Consider the following 27,544-nt stretch of genomic DNA (forward strand, 5'->3'; position numbering starts at 1 on the left):
GGCTTTTTCCCAATTTTCCTCAATGATCAGAGAAGATATCTTTCTTTAAATTAGGAAAGGACTCAGATCCATGGCAACAGACTGCATATGGCATCTTTATTGTTAATAGGAAGTGTGGTATTCACTATAGTTAATGATTCGAGAAAATTCATTCAATTATTTTAAGTAAATACATTTGATTGAAAATTCAGCTGGTACCTTGAGATCTGTGTCTCATGTGGTTACACAGATGCTGAGCACACACAGGCAGCAAAAGATAAGTGTATCCCTGGGGTGATTGCTTAGTCCTTTGTCTTATTTTCCATTACAGAAGGAGGGAGCCGCTTTGCCCAGACTCTGCAAAGCCCTCTAACAATTTGCAAGGGGAGAATCCCAATATAATTTATCATTCCAGATTTCTGCCATAATTATAGTGGCTGCCTTCTGTTTAATTTTATGTGACGGTCTGTCAGCTTACTAGGTTTTGTAGTTTCAGTTGTTCACGAAACTATAATTTTCTCTGAGAATGAGTTCACCTCCTAATCAAATGGGTGAAATCCTCTGAGTGTTGGCTTTAACTCCTAATACATTTTGATTAGCCTCCATTTGACAAGAAAAAAAAATGGCCCAGGAGATAAGCTGCCCTATCAGTTCATCATTTTCATTAGTCTGTCAGCATGTGCTGATTATCCTATCAAGTTTATCAACAGCCTTGAATGTGTTTTCTAATTCTCACATTTGCATATTATTGGTGCCCTTTAGGGATGAGTGATGGATTATAACGTCTGGCTAGATTTAGCCTGCAAGTATTCATTTTTCTCACGGCTCATTCATTTACCCCTTCAAGACCACTACCCCCAAGCACTTGCATGTAATAGTATAAATAATGCAAACATTATTTATTTTCTTTTATTTGGAGGTTAGGCGACATAAAGGAATATGTATGAAAAAATACAATTATATTTGAATGTTATTATTACTTTAATAACTCAATTCATTGCAGCTGCTTAAAAAAACAAAAAAAAAACAACAAAAAACCCCAACACTCCAGCCCTTTGCATTTTCCCTTCCCTTGAACATTTTATGAAAAACATATCACTCTATTCTGCATGCCAGTAGTTGACTTATCCTGAACATCGAATGAGCCTATTTTTCACATTTGTGTATTAACAGAAAATAACAAGTTTGATTATCAATTATTACTTGCTTCCCAACTTAATTTTTTCTATATTTTATCATAAGACTTAGTTTTTATTGTGACAATTTATAAATAAACTTAAAAATCTATTTAAAAATACATTCTCATTATTCTCTTTGATTTCATAGGATCAAGGCGATTGAGTAACAATAATTGAGGAGTATCGTCCCATCCAAAATTAAGTGAATTTACGAGCATGTACAAATCATATTTTAAAAGACACTATATATCATTTTTATAAACAAACATTAAAGTTTCGCCTAGGTGGCAGTTATAATTAGTAAGGTATGAAAATACATGAAATGTTAAGAGTCCAAATCACACAATAACTGTTAAAATTACTCCTAGCCAGTTGTGGACCTCAGTTTCCTCTTGAGATAATGGGTTGGATTCAGTGGAGATTCAGTATAGTGTGAAGTCAGATAGCCCAGGTTCAAATTATGGCTCTGACACTTAACAGCTGAGTGACGTTGGGCAAATTAATTAACTGAAGCCTCAGTTTCTCCATCCATAAGGTGCTTGTAATGGTAGTGTCAGTTTGAGGACTGATTGAGATAATGAAGGTAAAGCATATTGGACCAAATGCCCAACCTAGTAAGTGTTTCATAACATTACCTTCCGTTGTAATCATTATTCTTTCTGTGGGCTTTAAACTCCAGAAGTCACTGATTGTATTCTCTCTGGCAGTTCTTTTTGTATTTACCATTGTAAATCTGATTTCTCTATAGATACAGTTTTGACGTACTTGGATGGCCTTGGAGTCACCAACGGGGATTCTGTTTAGTTCTGTCCCGTCTAGAATTGCTGCATTTTCTCTCGAAGTCCATTTCCCCTTATCTCTCAACAACCACAGTCAAAATCCATCTTTTATCATTAACTGCATTAACCAAAAGTGAAACAGCATACTTAGTTAATGCCCAATTAATAATTCCATTAATAGAGTGTTCCCTTTAAATTGAAATCATCATATTTAGTTTAGAGTTTCTTCTCCTTTTCCTGTCATGACATACTTTTCTGCTAGACTTAGTCAAAATTTTTCTTTATTCTGACACCTATTATAGGCCTTTATTGAATCTCAATTTCTCCTCTTTTCTTCTCAAATTGTGATTTTTAGAATCATAGAATGTTAGAGATGGAAGATTCATATCTTTAAAATCCTCCTAACATAATCTTTTATTTTACAAGCTAGAAATTTACACTCGAATAGTTAGGTTGATCTGAGCCTGAACCAAGATGGCGGAGTAGAAGGACGTGCTTTCACTCCATCTTGTGAGAACACCAGAATCACAACTAGCTGGTGGACAGTCATTGACAGGAAAACACTGGAACTCACCAAAAAAGATACCCCACATCCAAAGACAAAGGAGAAGCCACAATGAGATGGTAGGAGGGGCACAATCAAGCAAAATCAAATCCCATAACTGCTGGGTGGGTGACTCACAGACCGGAGAACAGTTATACCACAGAAGTCCACCCACTGGAGTGAAGGTTCTGAGCCCCACGTCAGGCTTCCCAACCTGGGGTTCCGGCAACGGGAGGAGGAATTCCTAGAGAATCAGACTTTGAAGGCTAGTGGGATTTGATTGCAGGACTTTGACAGGACTGGGGGAAACAGAGATTCCACTCTTGGAGGGCACACACAAAGTAGTGTGCGCATTGGGACCCAGGGGAAGGAGCAGTGACCCCAGGGGAGACTGAACCAGACCTACCTGCTAGTGTTGGAGGGCCTCTTGCGGAGGCGGGGGGTGGCTGTGGCTCACCACGGGGACAAGGACACTGGCAGCAGAAGTTCTGGGAAGTACTCCTTGGCATGAACTCTCCTGGAGTCCGCCATTAGCCCCACCAAAGAGCCCAGGTAGGCTCCAGTGTTGGGTCACCTCAGGCCAAACAACCAACAGGGAGGAAACCCAGCCCCACCCATCAGCAGACAAGCAGATTAAAGTTTTACTGAGCTCTGCCCACCAGAGCAACAGTCAGCTCTACCCACCACCAGTCCCTCCCATCAAGCCTCTTAGATAGCCTCATCCACCAGAGGGCAGAGAGCAGAAGCAAGAAGAACTACAATCCTGCAGCCTGTGGAACAAAAACCACATTCACAGAAAGACAGACAAGATGAAAAGGCAGAGGGCTATGTACCAGATGAAGGAACAAGATAAAACCCCAGAAAAACAACTAAATAAAGTGGAGATAGGCAACCTTCCTGAAAAAGAATTCAGAATAATGATAGTGAAGATGATCCAGGACCTCGGAAAAACAATGGAGGCAAAGATCGAGAAGATGCAAGAAATGTTTAACGAAGATCTAGAAGAATTAAAGAACAAACAAACACAGATGAACAATACAATAACTGAAATGAAAACTACACTAGAAGGAATCAGTAGCAGAATAACTGAGGCAGAAGAACAGATATGTGACCTGGAAGACAGAATGATGGAATTCACTGCTGTGGAACAGACTAAAGAAAAAAGAATGAAAAGAAATGAAGACAGCCTAAGAGACCTCTGGGACAACATTAAACGCAACAACATTCGCATTATAGGGGTCCCAGAAGGAGAAGAGAGAGAGAAAGGACCAGAGAAAATATTTGAAGAGATTATAGTCGAAAACTTCCCTAACATGGGAAAGGAAATAGCCACCCAAGTCCAGGAAGTGCAGGGAGTCCCAGGCAGGATAAACCCAAGGAGAAACACACCGAGACACATAGTAATCAAACTGGCAAAAATTAAAGACAAAGAAAAATTATTCAAAGCAGCAAGGGAAAAACAACAAATAACATACAAGGGAACTCCCAAAAGGTTAACAGCTGATTTCTTAGCAGAAACTCTACAAGCCAGAAGGGAGTGGCATGATATACTTAAAGTGAGGAAAGGGAAGAAACTTCAACCAAGATTACTCTACCTAGCAAGGATCTCATTCAGATTCGATGGAGGAATCAAAAGCTTTACAGACAAGCAAAAGCGAAGAGAATTCAGCACCACCAAACTAGCTTTATAACAAATGCTAAAGGAACTTCTCTAAGTGGGAAACTCAAGAGAAGAAAAGGACCTACAAAGAGTTAGGTTGATCTGTTTAGGATTACACAGTTTGTGTTAGAACCAGAAGTGTAGTTTACTGATTTAAATTTAAATGCTTTTTCTATTCAGTCCTTCTGTATTGCCAAAACTGGCACATTCTTCACTATGTCAGTGTAGCTTATCTTTACCCATTTAAAAACCAGCATATATATCTATATGTAGATATAGATATATAGATATATGGATATAGATATCATTCCTTGTCCAAATACATATTAAAAACCTTTTCATTTTAAAAGAATGAAACACCTACAAAATTGTGGTTTCATTACAGAATGCATGAAATGCAGGATATTAAAATTCTTTTAATGTAGGATAATTTTTAACCACCCTCATTTTTTCTCTTCTTTCTCTATAATTGTTTATTTCCCTTACTATGTCTACTTAAGCATTGCTTTTGAATAATCCTAAGAGATTATGGGAAACTAAGATAGGCTGTAACTTTCAGTTTTATCAGTTTGAGCCCTTCCAATCCCAAAGGTCATTTTAAGCCTATTTACTATTTAATATAAAATTACTTGGCTTTCTCAGTGCAAAGTGATTGTTTGGTTTAATTACAATATATAAGCAATTTAGGCCATTTCATCTTGGTAATATATCTTGAGAACAAAAAGCCACAATGTATTCATGGAGTAAGAGTCTAGAGTTACAGCCTTGTTGTTGCAGTCTGCAATCGCTATGTTTAGAATAACCTCTGTGTGCAAAAGAAAAAAAAAAATCTTTAAGTCACAGGTCCTGAGTTGGGGGGAGCGTATAGTGGTGGTAGGATGAAATGGAAGTAGTCCATATGGTTTCTGCTCTCATAGAACTTTCTAAGGGATTTCACAGTTGGTCTAGTGCTCTTTAGTATCTTTCCTTAATAAGTAAATGCCTACAAATAAAATGGATAATTGTATTACTCTAGCCTCGAGAATATTTTGTTTATAACTATGTAGGCCTACTATGTTGACTGGACCAAACAAACCAAAACAAACAAAACAAACAAAAATCTCAAGGTTTTATTTTATTTTGATGTGACACTAGTGTCACAATTTGCATATGTATTCATATATCCTTGTTCTTTAAAAAATATGTCTATGGGTAACATGCTTTTGTCTTAGGGAGAGATTACATTCTTCCAGGGGAATTCCATGATAATGATCATTGATATTTATTACCTCATTTGCCTTTATTTTGATCTTACCATTTTGATTCTCTTATTTCTGATAATTCCTAGATCTTTTTTTATACACATCCCTGTTACTTATGAAATCCTAGCTCAGTATTAGAAAATATATTTTTCCTCCATCAGCCTGCAACTAACAAGTCTTTTACTTACATAGGTTTCAAATTGACAAGATGCTTTTTCCTCACATTCTCTCATAAAAAAGAAGGAATCTTTTGACTTAATTTTCAGTTTTGTGAAAACGGCTCTTCAATTATGAGAGATTTCCCCAATTTCATTGAGCTAGTTAGAGAGAACAGTGAAAGAACCAATAAATAGGAGACACAGTGAATTTATTATAACAATTTTTGGAGTAAAGAGCTTGTCCAAATTTTAGAATTTGTATTTTTGAGAAAGAAACTTGTGGAATGAAAAAGTTTTGTCATAAATGGCTACCAGGGACCTTTAGATTCCTTACTCTCATTTAGGTAAGAACTGACAAAGAAGATGTCAAATGTACCTCCTGACAACAAAACACAAAAATTCTCACTTGTAAATTTATCCTAACTCTACTCGAAGGGTGTATACTCTATGCTGAATTCAGTTAGTAGGTTGGCTGTCAGAGAAGTCTGTTTTTCTCTCAGCCTCTGTATGGTTGGTTTTTTAGATGCATAATTTCTTTTTGTTGGATTTGTCTAGTGTGCACATTTGCGTGTGTGTGTGTATGTGTTGACCTCACTTTGTTCCAGAGTATATTTAGAATAGAAATATTCAGAGTAAATTTTTGACAGGACGGTTCACATGCGTAATGTTTTCTTCTGTGACTGGTGGTTCTTAAGTGGATTGCTGAAGGCATTTAGCATGCTGACTGTGAAAGAAATGGTTTTTAACTGTGTGAGATTTGAACTTCACATCTTTCAAGTGTGGAAGCATTAACACTCCAGTAGTGTTAAGCTTTTTATACCACCTGCTTCCCCTATTTTGAGTTCTGGTGATTTTCCTATGATTGCTTCCATTGGCACTCTTGAAAATCTGTGAGTCAACCCTTCAAATATGATACGACTGTATAACTGGATTAGCCATTGATCTGTGTACCTCTACAAGAATATTAACTTCTAACTTTTAAGATAAATCTTTTCATCGCATTTTCATTTTTCATTCGTCAGAAAGGACAAGACCAGGAGAAAGGATAAGACCAGGGCCAGGAGATTTTAGAAATTCACTTTGTAAGATATGGAGCCAATAAGATAAGGAAATACGAGCTTTGGCCTGTGTATCAAAAAGAATAAATATATGAAATGTATGTACACAATTTGCTCCTAAAAGTTCATTTCTCATTATAAAACCGTTGTGGTTTATTTTCTTTTCTTTTTACCATTCACGCTTGATATAAATTCTACATTATGTACTATGGTTACAGACATTAATTTGCTAGGCATTAGTCTATACACTACAAAGGCCAGCCTCCAGTTCAGCTGCATTAAATAGGTAATATATTTTGTTTAAAGTTTCAATTAAACTCAGGACCAGAAGATATATGGTCCCTATGGGGAGTTTGAACATTTTCATGCCAGTGCTGGGATTGCCTAAGGATCATGCTTAGGTCTAGATGTTGCTTGCTTTCCTGGAAATATGATATGAGACAGTTGATTATATTTCACTGCTATTAAAACCACACGAGCCCACCTGTTACATTAATTCATACTTTTGCCAGTTTAGTGGTAAAGGAGGAGACTGAGGCTTAAAAATTTTATTTTTAAATTGAGTTATAAGGAAATGAATATATTCAAATTAATACCTAATTATATCCTTATTCTCTGATTCCCAAATAATTTCAATATGTTCTGCTTGAAAAATATGTTTTCTGAGGCTTCAATAGAAATAAATGAGAAAAAAAAGTGTATATTTTACTCTCTTATTGGGCACTATCCACGGAGTGAATCTTTTACTCAGTAATAAATATGGGTTGGATTGTTCTCAGAAAATTAAAGTGATGCTATGTTATACTTGGAAAATTAACTAAATTTCGAATTCTGACATTCTTAAAAGATGCCAATTTTGATGACATTGAGACGAAATGAACATAATCATGGGAAGAAGAAAATCTTGTATGAAGGATACAATCTTGAAAATCAATGTCAAGAAAATGATAAATTGTTGCACATATTTAGAATAGGCCAGTAATACAAATGAAGTTAAAAATTAAATACATTACTCATTGTACATACTTTGCTCTGTGTGTATTTATATTGGCTTTTCCTAATAGGTAGGGAAAAGTTGTTTCCTACATGAAAATCTTATTTAACTCCCCTATGAACTGTTACTTAGTTGTGATTTTATTTACACTGACTGAAGCTATTGTCATATTCAAATTGAATAAAGCATTAAAATAGAACATGCAAAGTTTTGTTCCAGATGACAAGTCTTTTTTTTGCCAACATGTAAATTATGAGTATGGGGTTCTGTGAGCTGTTGTAGAATCTTATTTTTAAGGATTCATTAAAAATAGAATGAATTTTAAAATTTTTGATACATCTTAGTAATTAACATTAATATAAAAATGTATAGTATAAAATAAATTATTCATTACATATTATAGAGACATATTGCTTGATCCAGGAATACATACGAAATGTAATCCTAAGAAGATGTGTATAAAACTGAAAATGCTTTTATTATTCTCTTCCGAGGTCTTCCTGCAGATATTTATATCCTATTTCTCTGAATGCTATTATTTTCATTAATTCTTTCCAAGCTAGTACAACATTTACTCATTCTTTTTTATTTTTTCTGGTGTAAACTTTGGGTTTTTCTAAACACAATTTAGAAATTCCTTGCATATATTTTTAGTATTCCCTAAATATTTCAGTTGTATTAAGCCGTTTTATTTTATTCCACTGTAATTCTCTTGACGACAGTATTACAGTTTTTGGGAGTGGATCATCACCTCCAACATATACGGGGACACACAGTCTCACTTTCTCTTTTTTTGGAAAATCTGACCATTTTATGGGGTGTCTCCAACATTCGTTGATTGATTGCTCTTAGTGATTAATTTCCTTGAAAACATAAAGGAAATTGGTTAGCCTAGAGAACCTTAGGATCCCCAATTGCAAAAAGAGACATAATAACATAGGCTCCTGGCTATTTTCCAAGTTAAATTTTGATGGCACATCAGATGTTTCCGGTATGTAACACTAGGTAGTAGGAACCTTTTTAACTTTCACTGAAGTTTTAACCTCTTTCTTCATGATTTGTGTTTTTACTTAATGAAACACATTTTCATTTTTTTCCCCTGCACTTCCTCTCTTTGCTTTAAAACTACCCTTTCTGGCTTCAAGGGTTTCCCCTTAAGTTTGGTGCTGTAAGGACTTGCTAAAGAATTACGTACTGAACCTTTTCATAACCTTCAGTTTAAGACTTGGATTATATTTCATTTACTTCCAATCACTCCGCCCCAAAGGAAGAAGTTATAGCTGTTAAAGTCTGTTGTCAGATACTAAGTAGCCCTCCTAATTTCTGTAATCATTTTAATTTTTGTCTTTGTCTTTGCCTGCTCTGTTCACTACCTCTTAAGGATTTCCAGTCAGGACTAATATATCCAAGGTAACTGGACTCTGTCATCTTTATGATACCATGAGGCTGAGGAAAATATTAGGATGGAAATACAAAAGATTCACAAAATTTGACAGCCAATAGTTACAGCAAGTTTATGACATAAATAAATAAAGGCCAGACTCCCTAATGTTTCTATGTTAATGCTAATACCGTGAAGTAAAAAGTGAGAATTAAAATCACAGCAAGTTAAACTCTTGACATAATAGGCTCCTGATATCATGTGGTTCTGTCTGACCTATAGATTCTAGAAAAAGAAGTTACTTGGAAATTTTTCTTCGGTGACATACTGGGCAAAAATGTAACATCTAAATCCAAGTTGATACATAATGTGATCAATTATTTCTCAGATATTTATAAAGACTCTGTGGAGCCACTTCTGAACTTAGGTTGGAGGACAGATAAAGAGATGAAGTGTTTTCTGTCTGGCTCTACACATCTCATAGTCTAATTTAAGATCAGGAAGATTATAATTGGTGAGGTAAGTCCTATAGATACATTAAAAAGATGGGGGACAGATAGGAGTTGGAATAAATGAAGAATTGAGTATAATCTTAAATAGGAAAAGTCAATTTTGTAAATATTGCCATCTTTAATTGATCCCTGGATTATAATTCGATAGCAATAAACATCTCAAAAATTTATCAAAAATTTGACAAAATGATTCTAAAGTTTATCTGGTAGACTTAACAGGAAAATAGAACCAAGAAGGTTTAGAGAAGAATAATGGGTGAGACTTGCTCTACTTGATATTAAAATATTAGTATCAATAGAAGCTACAGTAATTAGAGCAGTGTTGCCCTGGCATAAAAACAGAAAATCTGACTAGTAGGACAGAATGGAGACCCCAGAAACAGATCAAAATTTACTAAATCTTTATAGATAATAGATGTGGAATTAAATATGATTGAGGGAAGGGAGTTTTTATAAAAGCTGATCTGGGAGAATTGATTAAATGTTTGGAAACAATAAAATTAGATATCTGCCTCGCACCATATGGTAAAATGTATTTCATGTGGAATAAGTAGCTAATTTTAATAATGAAACTATATAAGTAGAAGAGAATATATGTCCCTCTGATGGAGAATAATTTTGTGCAAAATAGATAGTGATTAAACTACAAAGGAAAAGTCAACTTGATTTGCATATGTAAAAATTAAAATAGTCTGAAATGAAAAGCTATTACCATCTTTTGCCTATTATAAGGAAAAGATAAATGTCTTAATTAAAAAATGGTTTAAAACCATTAAACAGTGACCCACAATTTTAAAAAATTGATGGTTAAAATTTTATTAAAAAAATTTGTGAAAATATATGCATTTTCATTAGTTCAGGAATTCTACTGCTATATATGTATTCTAAGATAATAAGATAAAAATTTTTTAAAAAAGGTAATTACAAAGAAGGATGATAATTGCTGAAGTAGGTGTAGTACCTGCAAAAAAATTGGGAGGGAAATTTGAATACACAAAAAATTGATCTTGAATGAGAAAATATAATTTTGGAAAATTTATCATATTTCTTAATATAGTTTTAAAATGCTAGAAGGAACCCAAATATTTTAAACTAGCAAAATATTTTACTTATAATTGATTTTTTTCAAAATATAAAATAAATTCTGGAAAAACACCAAAATTTTACCAATCACTATCTATGAGTGATGGGATTCATCTCATTTAATAAAATTATCCTCTTTCAGATTTTCTACAATGAGTAGATATAATGTTTGTAATTAGATAATAAATATAAATATTAAAAAATTTTTTAAAGGATTAATCAGGACTTGGGCTAGTCAATCTTGAGTAGATCATCTAGAAAATCCATGAATATGACAGTTCCTTTTTAAACTAATTAGGATATTGTCACTGGTTTATGAAATGACTATGTAAATTACTGGACAGTGATGAATCTACAAATGATTATATAATTTAGGGGATTAAGGAGTTATTTAGTCTTAGCCCCTCATTTTGTGGATGATAAACTAAGGTCTTGTCAAATAACCTGTTTGTCTATAACCATACAAAGTTTTAATGGAAAAGTAAGAATTAGAAACCCAGCCATCTAATTACTCTTTTGGTATATAATTCATAATTCTGTGCTGCATCATAATTATAAATAATTTCGACAGGTAGATGGACAAACGAAGTTAATCAGTCAATTAATTAAAATGTGTTTATTTCATTTTAAAATTATGTGGCAAAATTAGTTCCTAAGGAAAGAATTAAAAGTAACATATAAAAAAAAAATCGTAAACTTGAAGATGGGTAAAGTGCTCATTAAAAGAAAAATGACCAGCACAGAAAAACACTTCTTATAAAAACCATCAATATAGGACTTCCCTGGTGGCACATTGGTTAAGAATCCGCCTGCCAATGCAGGGGACACGGCTTCAAGCCCTGGTCCAGGAAGATCCCATATGCCGCGGAGCAGCTAAGCCTGTGCGCCACAACTACTGAAGCCCGCACGCCTAGAGCCCGTGCTGTGCAATAAGAGAAGCCACCGCAATGAGAAGACCGCGCACCACAGCGAAGGCTAGACCCCATTCACCGCAACTAGAGAAAGCCCGCGCACAGCAACGAAGACCCATTGCAGCCAAAAAAAAGAAAGAAAACAAAATAAACCTGCTATCTTAAATGGAATAGAAGCATTTCTTAAAAATGGAATGATTACGTTAGTGACCAGCCAAGTCCTTAAGCTGGGAGAGCTTAGAAATTAGACAGATTACCATAGAACGCCTGACCTTCAGGCAAAGTATCCTAAAACACTTGCAATATTGACAATCAGATGCATTCACCATATCAGCAACAGAAAGCCTGCTAGAAATCATGTAGGGCTATTTTCTGAATGCTCCTATTCTTTACAGGCCAGAAAAACGCTATAACCTACATGAGCCCTTTTACAAAGGTAGCATTTCTCCCCAGTGTGCTGGTGTCGCTGTATTTTACAAACATTCTTCTGAAACTTTTAGAACTTATCAACTTATAGCTAGGCACATGCAATTCAGTGTTGTTCACACCTTCTGCACTCATGTTCCATTGTTCACTGTGATTTTGCTCATAACCACTTACCACCTGTTTTATTGTTTACTTGATATTTTTCTTCATTCTAAAACATATCTATGAAATCACATTTTTAAACACAGATTAAATGAAATTTATAAGTACTAAATTTAAAAAATTTTTTGTGTTGTTTCATATGCATCTAAAAATCAAACTTTGGAAAATACTGATAAATATATTTCTCTCGCAAGATTGTAAGTACCATGAAGGTGGGAATGACTGATACCTCATTAGCCTTTAGGTTTACCATCATATGCATTATCCATGTTGGCTAACCTAAATTGATATGCAAGATATGTATTTAAGATTTTTTTTTTTTTTTTGGCTGAGCCGTGTGGCATGCGGGATCTTAGTTCCCTGACCAGGGATCGAACTTGTGCCCCCTGCATTGGGAGCGTGGAGTCTTAACCACTGGACCACCACCAGGGAAGTCCCTATTTAAGAACTTTTTTAAAAGAGATTTAACAATTACCGTAATAATTGAGAAAGTGGTGGGAATGTAAATTGATACAGCCACTATGGAGAACACTATGGAGGTTCCTTAAAAAAACAAAAATGGAACTACCATACGACCCAGCAATCCCACTACTGGGCATATACCTTGAGAAAACCATAATTCAAAAAGAGTCATGTACCAAAATGTTCATTGCAGCTCTATTTACAATAGCCAGGACATGGAAGCAACCTAAGTGGCCATCAACAGATGAATGGATAAAGAAGATGTGGCACATATTTACAATGGAATATTACTCAGCCATAAAAAGAAACAAAATTGAGTTATTTGTAGTGAGGTGGATAGACCTAGAGTCTGTCATACAGAGTGAAGTAAGTCAGAAAGAGAAAAACAAATACCATATGCTAACACATATATATGGAATCCAAGAAAAAAAAAAAAAAGGTCATGAAGATCCTAGGGGTAAGATGGGAATAAAGACGCAGACCTACTAGAGAATGGACTTGAGGATATGGGGAGGGGGAAGGGTAAGCTGTGACAAAGTGAGAGAACGGCATGGACATATATACACTACCAAGCGTAAAATAGACAGCTAGTGGGAAGCAACTGCATAGCACAGGGAGATCAGCTCTGTGCTTTGTGACCACCTAGAGGGGTGGGATAGGGAGGGTGGGAGGGAGGGAGATGCAAGAGGGAAGAGATATGGGAACATATGTATATGTATAACTGATTCACTTTGTTATAAAGCAGAAACTAACACACCATTGTAAAGCAATTATACTCCAATAAAGATGTTTTTAAAAAAAAAAAAGAATTGAGAAAGGGGTGATTACTTTTGGTACCTGTGGTCAAAAAAATTTTTTTAAGTTGGGAAGGAGGGATAGATTGGGAGTTTGGGATTGACATGTACACATTGCTTTATTTAAAATAGATAACCAACAAGGACCTACTGTATAGCACAGGGAACTCTGCTCAGTATTCTGTAATAACCTAAATGGGAAAAGAATTTGAAAAAGAATAGATACATGTATATGTATAGCTGAATCACTTTGCTGTACACCTGAAACTAACACAACATTGTTAATCAACTATACTCCAATATAAAATAAAAATTTAAAGAAAAGGGAATTTGGAGGGTGGAAGAATTGCATAAGTTGGTCAAAAGATACAAACTTCCAGTTATCAGACAAAGACGTACTAGGGCTGTAATGTACAACATGATGACTGTAGTTTACACTGCTATATGATGTATTTGCTTAGGGAGTAGATCCTCAAAGTTCTCATAACAGGGAAAAAAGCATTATTTTGTATCCATATGACATGATGGGTATTAACTAACCTTACTGTGGTAATCATTTCACAATATATATGTCAAGTCATAATGCTGTACACCTTAAACTTTTACAGTGCTGTATGCCACTTATATCTAAATAAAGCTGAAAAAAAAATAGGGAATCTAAACTGCATCTTAACATAGAGATATATTCTCTTGAGCAAGGGCAGGAGAAACAAAAGGTAACACTAGCAGATAGGGGTAATATGTACCCCTACATGCTCTATTCTTTATCTGGTAGCTGGAGCTGTCCAGTAACTTGAAACATGAAAATTAGTGAGATCTGGACTCTTACATCATCAATAATCCAGCATTCTTTCCTTTAAGGAGTTAGTCTTTGCCTGGATTATTTAGATTCAGGGCTTTTTAGGGAGGAAGAGTGACATTATTTGTTCTACATCTGAAACTGCTTTATATCTGCCTGAAGCCAGCCTGGAGACATCGAAATCCCTTTTGTCTGTGAGTGAATTGGAAATAAATCTGGGTGATGAACCTGATCACTACATCATCACACTGCAAATCTTGGAATTCTTACGAAAGTACCTCTATTATGTCATTTTTGTGTGTGTGTATGTAGGGTGAGAAAGAAAAATAGTCATCATTGCTTCTTTCCTCCTGGGTAGTATAAACATTTTTTTTCTATTATTGTAAGTTAAGAAGAATTATAGTACCAGAGAAGATGACTTAACCCTCCTCCCTCCACCCCATTCCCAATCAAGTATCTTCATTCCCTTCCTTATTGAATTTACTGAACTTTCTTTTCCTGTGGCCATTTCCTTTATGGAATTTTTATGATTTTAATATTTTAATCAAGCTTGAAGGATTACATGTATACCATTCTTTCCTAATACTGAATCCACTGATGGCACTTTTTGCAGTTATTTTATCCCTTCTCTAATTATTTTTTTATGGTATTTGGACAGAGTGGAATAGTAGAAAAAAAAAGAGAGACTCTAATCTGAATCCTGAATCTGTCATTTGCTTGTTTTTGAACACTGAGCAAGTTGGTTAAGCTCAATGACCCATAGTCACTTTGTTTGTAAAATGAGACCAATACTAATTCGAGTGTAGGAATAATGTAAAAAGTATAAAGATAATGGGGGGGGGGAGTGGGAGGGAGGCCCAAGAGAGAAGGGATATATGCATACATATAGCTGATTCACTTCATTGTACAGCAGAAACTAACACAACATTGTAAAGCAACTATACTCCAAAAATATATATATATATAATACTTTAGTAGGTATTCAATAAGTAATAAACTTTATATAGTAGGTAGCTTGATGCATTGGCAAAAAGTATGGGCTTTCGAGGCATTCACACCTTTTAAGATAGGATTATTAACTGTTTAAGTCACTTATTATTCCTGTACCTTCCTCCACATTCACAAATGAGTGTTCTAACCCCTTGTATGAATTAGAAATGAGAAATATGAGGCTCCTACCTTGGCAGTGCCAGGGATATAGCAAGTACTTGGGCTTGTATTGTTTGTTGCCTGAATCTTTATTGAGTTGCCTTTTAAACACATTTAAATTCATCCATGATCATTTTCTTGCATTTTAGGTTTTGCATCTTGATTTTATTACCACTTTTATGGGCTGTTTTGTGTTAAGGTTAACCTTAGAACTTTTTTTTTTTTAATTAATTAATTTATTTATTTTTAATGGCTGTGTTGGGTCTTCGTTTCTGTGCGAGGGCTTTCTCTAGTTGCGGCAAGCGGGGGCCACTCTTCATCGCGGTGCGCGGGCCTCTCACTGTCGCGGCCTCTCTTGTTGCGGAGCACAGGCTCCAGACGCGCAGGCTCAGTAATTGTGGCTCACGGGCCTAGTCGCTCCGCGGCATGTGGAATCCTCCCAGACCAGGGCTCGAACCCGTGTCCCCTGCATTGACAGGCGGATTCTCAACCACTGCGCCACCAGGGAAACCCTCATGACTCTTTTTGAATTATGGTTTTCTCAGGGTATATGCCCAGTAGTGGGATTGCTGGGTCGTATGGTAGTTCTATTTTTAGTTTTTTAAGGAACCTCCATACTGTTCTCCATAGTGGCTGTATCAGTTTACATTCCCACCAACAGTGCAAGAGTGTTCCCTTTTCTCCACACCCTCTCCAGCATTTATTGTTTCTAGATTTTTTGATGATGGCCATTCTGACCTGTGTGAGATGATATCTCATTGTAGTTTTCATTTGCATTTCTCTAATGATTAATGTTGTTGAACATTCTTTCATGTGTCTGTTGGCAATCTGTATATCTTCTTTGGAGAAATGTCTGTTTAGGTCTTCTGCCCATTTTTGGATTCGGTTGTTTGTTTTTTTGGTTATTGAGCTGTATGAGCTGCTTGTAAATCTTGGAGATTAATCCTTTGTCAGTTGCTTCATTTGCAAATATTTTCTCCCATTCTGAGGGTTGTCTTTTGGTCTTGTTTGTGGTTTCCTTTGTTGTGCAAAAGCTTTTAAGTTTCATTAGGTCCCATTTGTTTATTTTTCTTTTTATTTCCATTTCTCTAGGAGTTGGGTCAAAAAGGATCTTGCTGTGATTTATGTCATAGAGTGTTCCGCCTATGTTTTCCTCTAAGAGTTTGATAGTGTCTGGCCTTACATTTAGGTCTTTAATCCATTTTGAGTTTATTTTTGTGTATGGTGTTAGGGAGTGTTCTAATTTCATACTTTTACATGTACCTGTCCAGTTTTCCCAGCACCACTTATTGAAGAGGCTGTCTTTTCTCCACTGTATATGCTTGCCTCCTTTATCAAAGATAAGGTGACCATATGTGCATGGGTTTATCTCTGGGCTTTCTATCCTGTTCCATTGATCTATATTTCTGTTTTGGTGCCAGTACCAAACTGTCTTGATTACTGTAGCTTTGTAATATAGTCTGAAGTCAGGAAGCCTGATTCTTCCAGCTCCATTTTTCGTTCTCAAGATTGCTTTGGCTATTCGGGGTCTTTTGTGTTTCCATACAAATTGTGAAATTTTTTGTTCTAGTTCTGTGAAAAATGCCAGTGGTAGTTTGATAGGGATTGCATTGAATCTGTAGATTGCTTTGGGTAGTAGAGTCATTTTCACAATGTTGATTCTTCCAATCCAAGAACATGGTATATCTCTCCATCTATTTGTATCATTTTTAATTTCTTTGATCAGTGTCTTATAATTTTCTGCATACAGGTCTTTTGTCTCCTTAGGTAGGTTTATTCCTAGATATTTTCTTCTTTTTGTTGCAGTGGTAAATGGGAGTGTTTCCTTAATTTCACTTTCAGATTTTTCATCATTAGTGTATAGGAATGCCAGAGATTTCTGTGCATTAATTTTGTATCCTGCTACTTTACCAGATTCATTGATTAGCTCTAGGAGTTTTCTGGTAGCATCTTTAGGATTCTCTATGTATAGTATCATGTCATCTGCAAACAGTGACAGCTTTACTTCTTCTTTTCCGATTTGGATTCCTTTTATTTCTTTGTCTTCTTTGTATGCTGTGGCTAACACTTCCAAAACTATGTTGAATAATAGTGGTGAGAGTGGGCAACCTTGTCTTGTTCCTGATCTTAGTGGAAATGGTTTCAGTTTTTCACCATTGAGGACAATGTTGGCTGTGGGTTTGTCATATATGGCCTTTATTATGTTGAGGAAATTTCCCTCTATGCCTACTTTCTGCAGGGCTTTTATCATAATTGGGTGTTGAATTTTGTCGCAAGCTTTCTCTGCATCTATTGAGATGATCATATGGTTTTTCTCCTTCAGTTTGTTAATATGATGTATCACGTTGATTGATTTGCGTATATTGAAGAATCCTTGCATTCCTGGAATAAACCCCACTTGATCATGGTGTATGACCCTTTTAACGTGCTGTTGGATTCTGTTTGCTAGTATTTTGTTGAGGATTTTTGCATCTATGTTCATTAGTGATATTGGCCTGTAGTTTTCTTTCTTTGTGACATGTTTGTCTGGTTTTGGTATCAGGGTGATGTTGGCCTCGTAGAATGAGTTTGGGAGTGTTCCTCCCTCTGCTATATTTTGGAAGAGTTTGAGAAGGATAGGTGTTAGCTCTTCTCTGAATATTTGATAGAATTCACCTGTGAAGCCATCTGGTCCTGGGCTTTTGTTTGTTGGAAGATTTTTAATCACAGTTTCAATTTCAGTGCTTGTGATTGGTCTGTTCATATTTTCTATTTCTTCCTGGTTCAGTCTCGGCAGGTTGTGCATTTCTAAGAATTTGTCCATTTCTTCCAGGTTGTCCATTCTATTGGCATAGAGTTGCTTGTAGTAATCTCTCATGATCTTTTGTATTTCTGCAGTGTCAGTGGTTACTTCTCCCTTTTCATTTCTAATTCTATTGATTTGAGCCTTCTCCCTTTTTCTCTTGATGAGTCTGGCTAATGGTTTATCAATTTTGTTTATCCTCTCAAAGAACCAGCTTTTAGTTTCATTGATTTTTGCTATTGTTTCCTTCATTTCTTTTTCATTTATTTCTTATCTGATCTTTATGATTTCTTTCCTTCTGCTAGCTTTGGGGTTTTTTTGTTCTTCTTTCTCTGATTGCTTTAGGTGCAAGGTTAGGTTGTTTATTCGAGATGTTTCCTGTTTCTTCATGTAGGCTTGTATTGCTATAGACTTCCCTCTTAGAACTGCTTTTGCTGCATCCCGTAGGTTTAGGGTCGTCGTGTCTCCATTGTCATTTGTTTCTAGGTATTTTTTAATTTCCCCTTTGATTTCTTCAGTGATCACTTCGTTATTAAGTAGTGTATTGTGTAGCCTCCATGTGTTTGTATTTTTTACAGATCTTTTCCTGTAATTGATATGTAGTCTCATAGCGTTGTGGTCAGAAAAGATACTTGATACGATTTCAATTTTCTTAAATTTACCAAGGCTTGATTTGTGACCCAAGATATGATCTATCCTGGAGAATGTTCCATGAGCACTTGAGAAAAATGTGTATTCTGTTGTTTTAGGGTGGAATGTCCTATAAGTATCAATTAAGTCCATCTTGTTTAATGTATCATTTAAAGCTTGTGTTTCCTTATTTATTTTCATTTTGGGTGATATGTCCATTGCGGTAAGTGGGGTGTTAAAGTCCCCTACTATGATTGTGTTGCTGTCGATTTCCCCTTTTATGGCTGTTAGTATTTGCCTTATGTATTGAGGTGCTCCTATGTTGGGTGCATAAATATTTACAATTGTTATATATTCTTCTTGGATTGATCCCTTGATCATTATATAGTGTCCTTCTTTGTCTCTTGTAATAGTCTTTATTTTAAAGTCTATTTTGTCTGATATGAGAATTGCTACTCCAGCTTTCTTTTGATTTCCATTTGCATGGAATATCTTTGTCCATCCCCTCACTTTCAGTCTGTATGTGTCCCTCTGTCTGAAGTGGGTCTCTTGTAGACAGCATATATACGGGTCTTGTTTTTGTATCCATTCAGCCAGTCTGTGTCTTTTGGTGGGAGCATTTAATCCATTTACATTTAAGGTAATTATCGATATGTATGTTCCTATTCCCATTTTCTTAAATGTTTTGGGTTTGTTATTGTAGGTGTTTCCCTTCTGTTGTGTTTCTTGCCTAGAGAAGTTCCTTTAGCATTTGTTGTAAAGCTGGTTTGGTGGTGCTGAACTCTCTCAGCTTTTGCTTGTCTGTAAAGGTTTTAATTTCTCCATCAAATCTGAATGAGATCCTTGCTGGGTACAGTAATCTTGGTTGTAGGTTTTTCTCCTTCATCACTTTAAGTATATCCTGCCACTCCCTTCTGGCTTGCAGAGTTTCTGCTGAAAGATCAGCTGTTAACCTTATGGGGATTCCCTTGTGTGTTATTTGTTGTTTTTCCCTTGCTGCTTTTAATATGTTTTCTTTATATTTAATTTTTGACAGTTTGATTAATATGTGTCTTGGCATGTTTCTCCTTGGATTTATCCTGTATGGGACTCTCTGTGCTTCCAGGACTTGATTAACTATTTCCTTTCCCATATTAGGGAAGTTTTCAACTATAATCTCTTCAAATATTTTCTCAGTCCCTTTCTTTTTCTCTTCTTCTTCTGGGACCCCTATAATTCGAATGTTGGTGTCTTTAATGTTGTCCCAGAGGTCTCTGTGACTGTCCTCAGTTCTTTTCATTCTTTTTTCTTTATTCTGCTCTGCAGTAGTTATTTCCACTATTTTATCTTCCAGGTCACTTACCCGTTCTTCTGCCTCAGTTATTCTGCTATTGATCCCATCTAGAGTATTTTTAATTTCATTTATTGTGTTTTTCATTGTTGCTTGGTTTCTCTTTAGTTCTTCTATGTCCTTGTTAAATGTTTCTTGCATTTTGTCTATTCTATTTCCAAGATTTTGGATCATCCTTACTATCATTATTCTGAATTCTTTTTCAGGTAGACTACCTATTTCGTCTTCATTTGTTAGGTCTGGTGTGTTTTGACCCTGCTCCTTCATCTGCTGTGTGTTTTTCTGGCTTCTCATTTTGCTTATCTTACTGTGTTTGGGGTCTCCTTTTCACAGGCTGCAGGTTCGTAGTTCCCGTTGTTTTTGGTATCTGTCCCCAGTGGCTAAGGTTGGTTCAGTGGGTTGTGTAGGCTTCCTGGTGGAGAGGACTAGTGCCTGTGTTCTGGTGGATGAGGCTGGATCTTGTCTTTCTGGTGGGCACGTCCACGTCTGGTGGTGTGTTTTGGGGTGTCTGTGGCCTTATTATGATTTTAGGCAGCCTCTCTGCTAATGGATGGGGCTGTGTTCGTGTCTTGCTAGTTGTTTGGCATAGAGTGTCCAGCACTGTAGCTTGCTGGTCGTTGAGTGAAGCTGGGTCTTGATGTTGAGATGGAGATCTCTGAGAGATTTTCGCCGTTTGGTATTACATGGAGCTGGGAGGTCTCTTGTGGACCAGTGTCCTGAAGTTGGCTCTCCCACCTCAGAGGCACAGCCCTGATGCCTGGCTGGAGCACCAAGAGCCTTTCATCCACATGGCTCAGAATAAAAGGGAGAAAAAATAGAAAGAGAGAAAGAAAGGGGACAAAATAAAATAAAATAAACCTATTATAATAAAAAATAAGAAAAAACTTATTAAGAAAAAATTTTTTTTTAATTTTTTAAAATATATTTATTAATTTTTTATAATATAAATAGAAAAAATTATTAAGAAAAAATGTATTAAGAAAAAATTTTTTAATTTTTTTAAAATAAAAATTAAGAAAAAATTATTGAGAAAAAAATTTTTTTTAATTTTTTAAAATAAAAAGTAAGGAAAAAAATTATTAAGAAAAAATTTATTAAGAAAAAAAATTTTTTAAGTAAAAAAAAAAAATCGGACGGACCGAACCCTAGGACAAATGGTGAAAGCAAAGCTATACAGACAAAATCTCACCCAGAAGCATACACATATACACTCAGAAAAAAAGGAAAAGGGGAAAAATTAATATATCCTGCTCCCAAAGTCCACCTCCTGAATTTGGGATGATTCGTTGTCTATTCAGGTATTCCACAGATGCAGGTATATCAAGTTGTTTATGGAGCTTTAATCCGCTGCTTCTGAGGCTGCTGGGAGAAATTTTGGTTTCTCTTCTTTGTTTGTACAGCTCCCGGGGTTCAGCTTTGGATTTGGACCCGCCTTTGCGTGTAGGTCGTGTAGGTCACCTGAGGGTGTCTGTTCTTCGTTCACACAGGGCGGGGTTAAAGGAGCAGCTGCTTCGGGGCTCTGGCTCACTCAGACGGGGGGGAGGGAGGGGTACGGAGGAGGCGGGGCAAGCCTGCAGCGGCAGAGGCTGGCGTGACGTTGCAGCAGCCTGCGGCGCGCCGTGTGTTCTCCCGGGAAAGTTGTGCGTGTATCACGGGAGCCTGGCAGTGGCGGGCTGCACAGGCTCCCAGGAGGGGAGGTGTGGATAGTGACCTGTGCTTGCACACAGGCTTCTTGGTGGCGGCAGCAGCAGCCTTATCGTCTCATGCCCGTCTCTGGGGTCCGCGCTGATAGCCGCGGCTTGCGCCCATCTCTGGAGCTCCTTTAAGTGGCGCTCTGAATCCCCTCTCCTCGCGCACCAGGAAACACAGAGGCAAGAAAAAGTCTCTTGCCTCTTCAGCAGCTGCAGACTTTTTCCCGGACTCCCTCCTGGCTAGCTGTGGCGCACTAGCCCCTTCAGGCTGTGTTTACGCAGCCGTCCCCAGTCCTCTCCCTGCGAGCCGACCGAAGCCCGAGCCTCAGCTCCCAGCCTCCGCCCGCCCCGGCGGGTGAGCAGACAAGCCTCTCGGACTGGTGAGTGCTGCTCGGCACCGAGCCTCTGTGCGGGAATCTCTCCGCTTTGCCCTCCGCACCCCTGTGGCTGCGCTCTCCTCCGTGGCTCCGAAGCTTCCCCCCTCTGCCACCCGCAGTCTCCGCCCGCGAAGAGGCTTCCTAGTGTGTGGAAACCTTTCCTCCTTCACAGGTCCCTCCCACTGGTGCGGGTCCCGTCCCTATTCTTTTGTCTCTGTTATTTCTTTTTTCTTTTGCCCTACCCAAGTACGTGGGGAGTTTCTTGCCTTTTGCGAGGTCTGACGTCTTCTGCCAGCGTTCAGTGGGTGTTCTGTAGGAGCAGTTCCGCGTGTAGATGTATTTCTACTGTATCTGTGGGAAGGAAGGTGATCTCCACGTCTTACTCTTCTGCCATCTTGCCCCGACCCCCTAACTCTGAAATTAGTATGTGTTTTCTTCTGGCTTTAGAATCCCTTTTAGAGATAAATAGTTGGATTTGGTTTATCATTAATTGCTTTACAATTTTTAATATCCAGGATTGTATATCTTTTCTGTTATATAAATCATATCTAGTATCGTTTTAGTATGAAGAAGTGGTTCACTCTCCCTAAGGAAAATTACTATTTGTTTTGTTTGGAAATATTTATTAGTTCAACATGGCAAAAAGAAAATTGTATGACATTGTTTCACTTATTAGGAGATATTATAATTAAAAAATATAATTATCGCAGAAACATGTAAAAAGTTTTTTAAATCCATGCCTAATCCTACCACCCTAACAACTATGAATGTTTTGTATATTTTATTCTAGTTTTTGGTCTTTGCTTCAGGATTTCTTGCATCTCACCCTGAGCATTTGATTAAATCTAACCAAATTCTTCTTAAATGCGAACACATTTTAAGCTTTAGGAGCTAAAGCTTTTTCGAGCTATCATTTTTATGATAATATAGTTTAGTGACTTTTCTCAGAACTAGAAACACATAGATGTGTGTGAGTGGTACCTACATTTGTATGCATGTTACATATAATTTGTCACCAATATTTTTACTAACCGGTCAAGCAAAGGGCACTCAAAAGGTCTGGAGACGCAAATCAATTCAATTCATCAGACATATTTCTATTGACAATGCTGTGCTAATTCAAAAAGAATTTGATTAAAATAAAAGGAAGCTACCTCTTCCTTTGAAGCAAAGATGTACAACCAGTGTGGGTAACACATTTAGGAAAAGCCTCTGATTATTCCTCTAAATGGAAAAAGCCATCATAATTATGATTAGTTAAGCTATAAAAGTCTGCTTGAAAAATAATGCAGGTCACCAGTCTGTTGCCTGGTCTCAGAAATTAAGTAGCTTCAACATTTACAGTGTTTATTATAACTATAATATTTAACTTAAATACACAAATCATCTTAAAATACACTTTTACCATCAGGGGAATAGTCTACCATACTATGAGCATAGAAGGGAGAGGGGGGTGATAATAAGCAGGCAACTGATACACTTTTGGCTTTATTTCCGATTTTTTTCTCTTGCTTGGCTGTTAGTGAAATGCTATTTGGTGGGCAAAATTTGTGTAATTTGAAAGTAACAGCTGATGGCTGAAAGGCCTTAGACTAGCTTTGCACATGGTGATGGGCATGCTAAGTAACTGTCATATATTCACTGGATCTTCCAAAGGAAACTGGTAAATTTTATTTACTTATTAAAATATAAAACGCAAATAATTTCTGAAAAAACTAAAATCTAGCACCAATGCTTAAACCCAAATATTTTTAACTCCTTCATTTAATCTTACTTTCTCAACAAGGTTGTCAACCTTAGAGGGTAGGACCTTGAACTTCTGTTGTCTAGGTGCTGCATAATACTCTCCAATTAGTAGTTATCCTATAAATACTTGAGTGTCTGAAGGAATGAATGAATGTGAATAAAAAAGAACAAATGATTGTACATAAGGAAGACCCAACCTTAAAAAAAAAAAAAGAAATGATGACAAAGCACATATTCTTGGGAGTTAGATGTTTCTAAGTTAAAAAAAAAAAATCAAAGCTTTATCATGTACTACATTTTTGACTTTTAGGCATTTCACTTAATTTCTCCAAACACAGGTTTTCTCATCTGTGAAATAGACATGATGGTGACTTTTGGGGAATTAAATGAGGTAACGGATGAGAGTACTTGCCACAGAATCTGAAAATGTGTGGAATATAAACATGATGATGTGATCTGTTGCAAATATTCTTGGAAAGCTGTATCCTCATACTGATTTTCATGATTCTCTTTCCAGGTGAAGCATACATGCGACTAAGCAAGCTCCCTGAAGCAGAACATTGGTATATGGAATCACTGAGATCCAAGACAGACCACATCCCTGCTCATCTCACCTATGGGAAACTGCTTGCTCTAACAGTGAGTAACTCCCTTTCTCACCCTTTAGAAACTGGTTCTGCCTGTGCAGACTGAGGCAGATAGGGTTTGAGGTACTGGTTCCTGGCCAGTTAACCCAGATTGTTAGGATTTAATGATGATAATACTAAGTTAGAATTCTGTACAGAAAAATATAGAAAAATGCATTCCTTTGGGTATGGGGTTTGCCATAGATAAAATATGATATGTATCCTTGATGTAACTTAATTGAAATGTATAAATGGAGAACTCCAAATGTGTGATTATATAATGAACTTGTCAAAATAACAATATTTATATAAAGACTATGTTCTCCAAGCCAGTGTTAACCCCAGATTGGCTATAATGTGGAAGTAAGTCTGATTCTTTCCAAAAAGCCAGCGTTATATAAGATACTGCACGTGTATCCATCACTGTCACCTAGAATTCCTACTAATTGGAAATCATTCTGTAAGAGAAGTGGAGCCATCATTTGGCCACCCACTATGTGACAAGCTCTCTTGGCCACATTTCTGTGAAAGTGGTATTATTTGAAGCGTAAGAAATCGTTGATATTCTACCTTTGTGACTTACAAAAACTGTAATTTTATGTGCCTCAAAGTAGTATTAATGTTTTTATTTTATACAATCGGGGATTGTCCAAAATATTTAAGTAACTTTTCACCCAGCTGATAAATGGTACAACTAGCCTCAATCCTAATCTGAATCTATTATCTGTGTTATTTTAGTTATATCCCTTAATCTCTCTCCAATATTACTAAAGATAAATGAACACTAGCAAAACGTAGAGCAAATGGTCAGGAAAGTGATTGCTAAGTGAATTCGTAGAAGGGTGTCTTATAATTATTTGAAAATAATAACATTTTTATTTCCCACAGAAGATGATAAGCTAAACACTTAAAAGTATTATGTATCCATTCTAAGATATCACTAAAATGTTACTAAAGAGATTATATAGGCAGACTAAGTAACCAGAAAACATCCCACTAAAAAACATCTAGATATGCCTAATAAACTACAACAGATATGCTCTTAATGCATGGCTGAGCTCAAGGTGTAGAAAGAGAATTTCCCAGGGATGGAAATGAAGCAATAACTAAACACCAGAACAGTAAACAGTAGGCTGTTCCTACAGCTGATTTGGGATAGTTTACCAGTTGCAACAACCCATGGGAAGGAGCTTATTGTTTGTTTTCCTTCTTGTTGGAATAAGAGACAAAACCTTGGACCAACAGAAGGCCAGGAATTAGATGCCTAAATAAAGCAGGAAAGTTCACATCCTCAGTGAAAGAATAATGTAGAAAAAGTTCACATAGTGATACAAGAGGGCAGCATGAAAGTTTGTCTATCTCAGCATGGAATCTGAAATCTTTGCAGAGAATTTGTCACTATCATCCTCCCTTTACCAGGCTTTGGGTTTTGAATTTACTTTACTTGAATGATCAGGGAATTCCTAGGCCAAGAAATTAGTCAGTCCACTAAAACCTCTAGCTGAAGACGTTACTGAAGGTGTCCTTCGAAAGAACACAGTTAAATCTAGAAGAAGTTACTAAGTGGGGAGCAAAAAGACTGGTGAACAAAGAAATGGTGATTATGTGGGTAAATCAGAATAAACTTTTACTGAATAAAACTATTGAGAAGGAGTAACCTCACAGGGACAATCAGAATGGGAGGGGAGATGAAATTTAAGTTGATTTTTGGAAGCCAGAAAGCAGAAAGAGGTATTACAACTGATTCGTCAGAACAGAGTAAACCACCATCTAAAGGGAGTTAGGAACGGGATAACAATGAGAAGAAAGCTGGAGCGACTCAAGACGTGGCGGCAGCTGGCATAGAAGAGAGTGTGTTAAGGAGTATGAAATAGGGTAATCAGTTGTAACTTACATATGCGGCAGTCAGGTTTCTCCCCACGTGCTCAGTGCTAGCAAGCCGGCACTCACCTCCAAGTGGGGAACGGATGCTCACAGTGGCGGAGCGGTTGGGTGAGAGAGCTCTGTGACTCAGGAACAGCTTGCGCAGTCAAAGGTGGAACGCAGAGGGGACCGAAAAGAGGATTGATTGAATGTCTTCCAGTGGAGTACTCAGATTGTCAGTACCGCTCCCCTGCCACACGCAGAACACAAGCTACACAAAGTTCATACCCACTCAGCAACACATATACACACACCTCACCTCCCAAGAAATGGTTGCATTCTTATCTGGAGAAGCTGAATCACTGTAGGGGAAAGATTTCCATATACCTACCTTTGGAGGTCCCTGAAAATGACTAGCTCCCAAACCAGACAAACAAAAGTGACTCCAGTCTAGAAAGCATACTTATGCCTAAGGAGTTCATTCAGCTTTTATTAACTTTTAAATAAAAAGTTTATTTTTTAATGGGCAACCAAGGATCATCAGTCATATTAGGAAAGCCTCAAATGTAAAAGATTGGAACTGAAACAAATGATTAGCAAAAGGAAACTGAAGGAAACAAAAGAAAAAAAATCCTTAGAGATGGTAATATAGCATTTTGTGAAGTGCAGGATGCCATAAAAAATAAATAATGAAAAAACAAGAAAGAGCTTTTAGAAGTTAAAAAAAAAAATGATGGTAAAACAATTTTCATTTGAAGGATAAGAAAATAAAGGTGAGTAAATGTTTTCATACATAAACATAAATATGAAGAAAAAAATATATGAAAGAAGAAATTATGAAATAAATTAATATGGGGGCCCAAAAAAAGAAGGAACAGAGAAAGGGAAAGAACATTACTTAGAATTGGAGGGTATAAGTTGCCATTTTGGCCATCTATAGGATCATAATATGTCTAGTTTAATCAGTTAGAAAAAAATTATTTTACCTTATGAAAACCTGTTCCATTTCCTATTCTGATAGACTGATAATTCACACAGCTCCATATAAAAATAGAATGCATGTATAACTTTGGCCTCAACTACTGTCTCTGAGATGTCCTTATGGAATTCAAATGGAAACATTTTTAATTAGATTCGGAAATGGCCACCTTCAAAGAATCTAAAAGTTTCAAATGCCTGATTTACCTCCCTGCCAAAAAAAATCATTTAGAAAAAAAAAACTGAATGCT

General features: G+C 36.6%; 1 protein-coding gene across 2 annotated transcripts in view; it reads left to right on the forward strand.

The window, feature by feature from the left end:
- Positions 1-27,544, forward strand: part of TMTC2 (transmembrane O-mannosyltransferase targeting cadherins 2) — an 892,687-nt gene that overhangs the window by 262,607 nt on the left and 602,536 nt on the right. For both annotated transcript variants that reach the window (XM_068561154.1, XM_068561153.1), the window contains exon 9: positions 24,344-24,465. In XM_068561154.1, coding sequence (XP_068417255.1) covers positions 24,344-24,465 — 122 coding nt within the window. The remainder of the gene's footprint in view (positions 1-24,343; positions 24,466-27,544) is intronic.

The sequence above is a fragment of the Eschrichtius robustus genome, chromosome 13 (assembly GCF_028021215.1).
Source record: "Eschrichtius robustus isolate mEscRob2 chromosome 13, mEscRob2.pri, whole genome shotgun sequence".
In the NCBI taxonomy this organism is placed as follows: domain Eukaryota; kingdom Metazoa; phylum Chordata; class Mammalia; order Artiodactyla; family Eschrichtiidae; genus Eschrichtius; species Eschrichtius robustus.